The 8,056-nt window shown below is 45.8% G+C and overlaps 1 protein-coding gene across 1 annotated transcript in view; it reads left to right on the forward strand.

Moving 5' to 3' along the window:
* LOC142855972 (pregnancy zone protein-like) overlaps positions 1 to 376 on the forward strand; it is a 45,793-nt gene extending 45,417 nt beyond the window's left edge. Inside the window, exon 36 of the mRNA XM_075982652.1 lies at positions 206 to 376. Coding sequence (XP_075838767.1) covers positions 206 to 228 — 23 coding nt within the window. The 3' untranslated portion in view covers positions 229 to 376. The remainder of the gene's footprint in view (positions 1 to 205) is intronic.
* The last annotated feature ends 7,680 nt before the right edge of the window (positions 377 to 8,056 follow it).

Below are 8,056 nucleotides of genomic sequence, written 5' to 3' on the forward strand. Positions count from 1 at the left end.
GGACACATATAAAAGACATTCCTTTAGGCTGATTGACAAAATCATTTTCTGTGGCACTTTGACTCTCTCTCTTAAACTTTGAAGAAAATCTGAGAACAGTTTCCTTGTTAAATATAATTAAATTTAAAGATTTATAATTGAATATTAAAATTAGTTCTTTTAATAGGTTCTTGACGTCCCTTGATATTTCCACTCTTCTGTTTAGACTCTGAACAAGGAAATGCTTAAAAATGGGAACCTGTAGATCTCGCCAGATGGATGTCTCCAGGCATGAAGAACCAAGATCTATTAGAAGAACGGACAGTGAATAAATGGGAGGGAATTAGAGATATATGAAATTTATATATTGAATAAAGTTATGGCATTTACAATTATATTTTCTTTTCTTTTCGTACTTTTATCATTATATTTATTTTCTGAGATATGGTTTTAGCTCTTTAAGAGTGCCTAAAGAAGCAAGAGAAGAAAGAGATACATTAGAAAACACTATGAAGTGGAATTTTTTTTAAAAAAAGTGTTTGGTCAACCCACAAGAACACCGAGGAAATGATCCCATGTTTTCTAACATTGAAAAACAGCGCAAAAGCTCATCAGCAGGCCCACGACGGTCTAACACGCTGTGTCTGTCCAGACCAGGGTGCTACTGCTCAATATTAGATGGTGCACACCTGCCTAAGTCTGTTCCGGGACACACTGAAAGAATTCCAGACAAAAAGAGAAGCAGTGATGTCAGGGGTGAGAGTAACTGGTTGGTTTGTCTTTTCCAGTTCACTTTAAAGACTGTTTCTAACTTTACTATCTAGTTTCGTTTGCTCTATCCCATGAGAACTCTTCCAGTGCTTACAAAGGAAGGCGACCAACAGGCCTCTTTTAGTTGCATATTTTTATGTTGCATTTGTTCCCATCCTGTAAGCTTGTCTTTCTTTGGTTTCTTCTGGAATGCCTTCTCTTCTGTGCAGCCTCCTGATTCGGCTCTGGAACAGCTTGCTCATTTTCAGTGAGGATCATCTCAGTGTGGAGGGGCAGGGGGGCCTCATTTGTGGGTTAAGGACACATCTTGGGTGCTTTGCTCACCCGGATGTGTTCAGTGACCAGAGACTCTGCATCTAAATCCCTGAGTTCTGCATCGTTTTATTTTATTTATTTATACTTTAAGTACAAGTGGTCTGCATGTGTACGTGCAGGCCAGAAGAGGGCATCAGATCCTATTACAGATGGTTGTGAGCCCCCACGTGGTTGCTGGGAACTGAACTCAGGACCTCTGGAAGAGCAGTCTCTTAATCCCTGCATCATCTCTCCAGTCCCCACTCTCTCCATTTCTAAGCGCGTGCAGCTGTGTCAAAAAAATAAAAAAGCAATTCTTCTATCAGTGTTCAGACAGACCTGGCCTCTGCCTCAGCAGGCTGCATGTCTTGCACTGAACATTGGCCCTGCCTGCTCTGTGTTCTCTTGTCTTCAGATTGACCTGTCTTTTGGTTCTCGGGTGCCCTGTCTCATTAACGTTCACTCCCAGAAATTACTGCCCAACTCTAAGGTGACAACATCCACATCTACTCAGCCTGAGGCATGGATAGATCCTTGTTTCCAAAGAAATCCACATCCATGGGCTACAAAGCCCCACAGATGGAGCAGCTGGAATGTGCAGAGACATTCCAAGTGTGTTGTTCATCCTCTGATATTTCCACAGTGTTGTAAGCGGCAGACAAGCTCAGCCTGACCTGAGACTAGAAATCATGGCACAGAAAATTCTGTGCACGTATTTTAAACTCCTGTGTGTAGATCATGTGCTATCTTCCAGAGTGTGATAGAGGCACAAACCATAGATCTACAATGAGATACTGGAAATGTCTGATGAAGTCATCTGTCTGGGCAGGCACTGAACAGAGTCCTTTGGTGGTGCCCTGCCGCCATATAATCCAGACAAATTCAGAATCACAAAATAGGCTTGGTTTCTCGGTTTGTGTGGTTGTTAGGGGTTAGTTTGATTTGATTTATGAGTTTTAGAAGGGCTTCAGAAGGTGAGCAATGTTGTTGGGGTTTTTTTTGTTTTGTTTTGTTTTTTGTTTTATGGGACATCATAATCATGCTGTATGTTACAGGCTGGTCTCAAACCCAAAATCCTCCTCCCCAGCCTTACAAATGCTGGGATTACAGATGTATGAAACTCAACCTGGATATATAATATATAGTTTCTTACATATTTATTCTTTCCTCATACATTACATCCTGACTGTAGTTTATTCTTAATAGAAGCAAAGCCCAGAAAATTCCCCACCAAAGTTTTGATAGTAGTGTCTCCAGAGACCAAGCTAGAGAGGATCTGGGAAATGTTGAAACTGTATCCTCCAGGATCTATCTGTAGGAGGCACCAGGGAGAGGTCACTGCTATGCTGAGATGTGATAAGCTAATTCCTAAACTCAACAAAATGCTGATGTTGTAAACAAAGAATTCATTGCAAATGAACACTAGAAAGTATCTCTTAAATAAATCCTCATGTTTTCATGACATTGAAGTTTCTTGAGTTGCTTTTGAACTCTATACTTGTTGGGGATCAGCCTCAACAAAAATACCTCTGCCAGGGTAGAGGAGTGGGGATTTAGAAATATAGTGAAATATATGAAGACACAAATAAAAATAATAAAGCAGAGAAACATAAAATAGTGCCGGGAGGAAATTACAGTGAGTACTGAAATTCGCCCGCGTTTAATTTCCCACTGTTTAAAATACCCCTGATCCCAAAAGGTAGGAATAAGACAAAAAACTGCATTAACAAGATACAAGGAAATGAACAAACCAGTTAAAGGTTGCAGGCTACATCCAGAGTTAAACATTCTGTTGCTAGAACAAAACAAGTCACACTCACACCCTAGACCAAAACATTCTATAGGCAAATCACTCCCTGGGTGGAATCCCAAGTTATTTCCATAAAGGAACTGGACCCCTCAGTTGGATCCTTAGACTTTTGTTTGAAGTAGAAACACACCTACTTTTCTTTTTCCGCAGTACAAGGTCTGGCTGTTAGCCACACCTGTTGACAATAACCTTGAGAGAGCGGTTAGGTGGGACCTTCATTTGAGGTAGAAGCAAGCACAATAACCTTGAGAGAACCCTCTGACCTTTGGTCAATATGGAAATAGGTTCATATTTTTGGGGGCCCACAGGTACTGTGTGTGTGTTGCACACATGTGACTATGAAGTGTGTGTACAACCACACATGCAGATACCCAAGGAAGACAATAGTATCCTCTTATGTTAGTCTCTATCTTACTCCCTTGTGACAGGGTCCCTCAGTGAATCAGGAGCTGGCCATCTAGGCAGGACTGAGTGGCCAATGAGCTCCAGGACCCCCGTCTCCTCATTCCAATAGCAGGCATACGCAGCCATGCTCAGCTTTTTATGAGCATTCTGGGAATTCAAATTCAGTCCTCAGGCTTGCAGAGAAAGCTCTCACCCACGGAGCCATCTTTGCAAATTTAGATACTATATTTTTTATTATAGATTGACTTAACTACATTTATAATGCTGGGTATTAAAACCAGGATCTCACCAAGACCAGGCAAGCACTGACTGACACCCCATCCATGAAAGTGAAGGTTTTTGTGAAGTAGGTAGACACTAACACATATAAAGGCACAGGATATAATAAAAAGAAACACAGGATAGAGTGCTAAGAGGTCACCTGATACTCTCTGCTTCCTGATAGGTAAGTGGGGGAAATGGTGTTATGGTTTTCTGTCTCTTTAAGAGACAAGCCACGCCCACTCCCTCCCCCATCCGCTGAGGCAGGCTGATCTTCAGCTTCCAGCCTGAGCTCACTCTCTTTTCCATCTTCCTCTCGGAGAGGCAGCTTTGCTTCTGCCTCTCTCCCCATTTCTCTGCTTCCCCCCTTCTCGTTCTCGGTCTCTTTCTCCTCTCTCTCTCTCTCTCTCTCTCTCTCTCTCTCTCTCTCTCTCTCTCTCTGTCCCCCCCTTCACCCTTTCCCCTCCACAACCCCCTGAATAAATATTCAGCCTCACTCCTGCAAGTCATGTCTATCCATGTCTCTGTCTCCTGCCCACCAGCCATGTGCCTCCCTGCCTGGGATCAGCCACTGCCCAGGGACTGGCTGTTCCCAGGGCCTGCTGCCTACCACCACCACCGCTCGGGCCACCTCTCTGGGACCAGCAACCATCTCTGCCTGGGACTGGCTGCTCCCAGGGCCCGCTGTCTGCCGCCACATGGCCTGCTACCACCATTTGGGACCTACAGCATTTCTACTGCCTACTGCCGCTGGGGATCTTGCAGCATTTTTTTAAAAATTATAAAAGATGAAGCAGGGCCTAAGGTCTCATAGAAGGGTCATTGCAATAGCTAGACTATTTCTTTTCTTTTTTTTTTTTTGGTTTTTCAAGACAGGGTTTCTCTGTGGCTTTGAAGCCTGTCCTGGAACTAGCTCTGTAGACCAGGCTGGTCTCAAACTTACAGAGATCTGCCTGCCTCCGGAGTGCTGGGATTAAAGGCATGTGCCACCACCACCCGGCTAGACTATTTCATTAAATCTCCCCTCAATTAAAAAAAAGTGTAAGCAGAGTGTACCCGCTCGCATTTATCCTCTAACCACATTTGAAACCTGCTTTGCTATATCGTCTAGGGTTATAAACAGTTTACCAATATTGAATTTCTGGGAAGTTTGGACAATTCAGTGTTTTTGTAAGGGAATCTAGGTGATGCTCTCGGGATCCACACGATGGCAGTGTATGGAAAGACAGGAAGCCTGGGCATTGCAGCTCAGGTGGAATGTGGGCTCTGTCTTAGTCTGGGTGTGCTTTGCCATCATGAAAATGCAGGATGCTCAGATGACAACTGACAGGGAAGGATGTGGGAACCAAATGCCAGAGTCCACAGAGCCCTCCTTTCCCTACTCCTTGTTGACCTTGGAGGGGCCTGAAGGAGGAGCAGTAGGTGCAGAGACCAGGAGAGAAGCTATATACTGTACCCTAGAGTCTTAGTGGGCGAGGGGTGTGGGGACTGCCCTCAAACGTCAGGAGTCACGGACACCTGAGTACTAGGATGAACAGTGTCTGCCTACGGTCCTGTGTCCATCTACCCGCTACTCTGGTTATACACCAAGCTGAGTCCTAGGCATGTACCAGCCTCCAAGGATGCTTTTCCTTGACCGTTATCAGCTGCCACCTTCTACTTAACTGAGGGTACAGGGGTGTGACCCTGAAAAGTTCCAGGCCCTCTGTGTTCACAAACCAGCATGTCAACTTTGCTGTGTCTTTCACTGTCTGAAAATGAACGGACTCAGAAGAGTCGCCTACAGGGAATAGACCACAGAGGAAACCTGTTCAAACACCCCGCCGTGACTGCCTTGGTCACTATAAAGAAAGCACGTATTGAAAGGTTAAATAATTCTTGCCTTTAAGCCCCAGGCAGCTGTGTGACAAGGTTGGTATGATGTCCCCACTGTGGCCCCCTAGTGGAATATACCATCTTTGCGACCCCGGTGGGAGACAGTCAGCCACAGTGCCTAGGATCACCCAGGCCAGCCTCATTCAGGCTCTGTCCACACAGCTTCCTCCTTCAGCAGCTCTCTCCTGCTCAGCTGGGAAGTCTGACAAACCCACAGGAATGGAGACTGTGTCTCTGATAAAGGCAAACCAAGGGCTCAGCAGCCACTAGGAGCCTGCTCTGTCCTGTGGGGAAGCATGTCTAAGTGAGAAGTAGGAGTGAGCAAGGGCTGGGCAGTGGGAAGAAGACATGATCATTGCTATGACCAAATCCGCGAAGTCCAAAAGCCAACAAGGAGACCAAGTCCCGTAGGTAAAAGCAAGGAGCCTTTTATTTTATGCAAGTTTACAAACTCGGTCTCTCCGCATGTCCGACGTATTGAAATAAACGGAGAGCCCCGAGCTCAGTTAGAGTTAGGGTTTTTATAGTAGGTGGGTGTGAGGGTTTTTTGAGGTTCATGACCCCTGATTGGCTGACATTTGTCTAGGAGTGTCCTGGTGAGTGTGTGCTGGCAGGTGATCCTATCTACGAAGGTTGGAATGTTAGGCATTTCCTGTGGATGGTCTGTTTTCGGGTGGTGCTCGGGTAATCTCGGTTTGTGGTTCTTCCTGCAACCAGGGTAAACTACTGAGACTCTCGGGCCTCTATGGCTGAGTCTTACTCTGGCAGGTGATAATGGTTGGAAGTAAAGAATTTCCTTTGGGTGATCCTTTCATATTTAGCTTATCATGGCTGGCTCCTACGATCACCAGCAGCCCCTGCTGGCTGAGTGACCCTGGCGCATGTCACGAGTTGCTACAGCCAGTGACAAGGCCTGTGTTCTTCTATCCTGCAGTTGCATCCACAGTGAGACAGCATCCTCTGCCACTGACTTTTCAATGAAAGGGATGATGGGGCCACAGACGTCTGTCATCCAGAGTGCCAGAAACACCAAGATGCTGCTCCTGTGGGAAAGAGGCCTGGTCCTCCTGCCACCCTGCTGAGCTGGCTGTCACAAGTGTTGGCCCACTGTAGCTACTGGAGGTGTGGTTGTCCCTGAGCCCTGCAGACCTGTAGATAAGATGGGAGATAAAACATTGAGGAGACCCTTCCCCACACCGTGTTTCTATTGTCTGTCTGTCTGCTCTGGGGAAATTTTCCTGGGGGCGGAAAAAAAACCACAAGACTGAAAACCATTCTTCTGCCTGCGCCCCTGCTGTGGGCCTTTCCTGCCATCCAAGCGGGCAGCCAGCAGAGGGGGCAAGAGCCATTCTGTTTTCTTGTCCCCAGCTCCCTCCTCCAAGAGGAACTCAGCCGCAGGAGCGAGCTGTGGGAAGAATGCTGTCCTTAGCGGTCTCTTTGCGGGAAATTCAACACAGATCGGAAAAACAGGGTCCTGAGAAACTTTTCCCTCACTTTCCATCCTTGAGCCGATCTTTATTTCACTGAATGTCTAGAAGTCAGGAGGGGTCGTTGTAAAAGCCACACTGGAGTAGCTAAAGCCCCACCCACCCCGCCACAGTCCGTAGCTGCCCTCTGTTATCTTCTCTTTAAGGAAGCTAGTACTGGAAAGGAAAATAAAGAAAACAAAGACAAGAAGGTCAAAAACACCCGTGTGTTTGATAACCCACTCTGAATTATTTTCAAAAAGTGTGGGTGCAGCTGTGGATGAAGAGGGAGGTTTCCGCCTGGTCGCTGCAGCTGAACTTGGGGTTCTGGGGTATTCCCCAGGATCTTCTCTCTGTGTTCAAGTGTTTGTATAAAATGTCTTTATTAGAATTCAAAAGCAATAACCCAGATCATCAGGACCTGGTGACTCAATATTGTCTGAGCTGAGGTATCATTGATTCAGGCTGTAATTTCAAATAAAGCCTTTAGTAAGAGATTTAAAGCATAGAGACAGATGGTTTGGGGTGTCTCTAGTTCTTCATTTGCCAGCTCTAAGTCCACTTCCTCACACTCTGGACAAAATTAAGTGAGAGTCAAGTCAGTGTGTCTCAGCTACTTCAGGTACAGGCAAAGAGGAGGCCCCTCGGTACAACGTCAGTGTACCAAGAAAGAGGACAGTCCCTGAAGGGTGTGTCCATCACCTGAGACAGGGACAGTGGAGACCCAGAGTCAAGGACAGGTTCTCAAACTCAGCTTGGAGAACGATGTCCATCTCGTCCCAGAAATCATTGCTCAGCCACCTCCTGTTTCACTGGGTGAACATCTTGGAAATTTCCGAGTCTCACTGAAGCCTGAGGTGGCGTCACCCTGAAAGCAGTGAGTTTGGTGGCTTAGGCCCTCCATCATGCAGGCTCTCGTGATCAATTAGTTACTCGGTTTTGTAAAAGATTTTGTATTTATCCTTTTCGTACGTTTTTGTCTAAACATGATCCCCAAAAATTGAGTAAACATCCCTTCCTCAAAACATTACTGTTTGGTTTTAGGGTGGAAAAGGAGAGGAGGTTCGAAAGAGGTTAGCTGAGTCACATCACCCTTGTCAACAAATTTTATTAACAACAGCAACAATGTGGTGGCCGGGACTCTGACTACCACAAAGCAGATAAACCAAAGTATCTACTGTTAAAGACTTCAGAC

This window comes from Microtus pennsylvanicus, chromosome 8 (assembly GCF_037038515.1).
Source record: "Microtus pennsylvanicus isolate mMicPen1 chromosome 8, mMicPen1.hap1, whole genome shotgun sequence".
In the NCBI taxonomy this organism is placed as follows: domain Eukaryota; kingdom Metazoa; phylum Chordata; class Mammalia; order Rodentia; family Cricetidae; genus Microtus; species Microtus pennsylvanicus.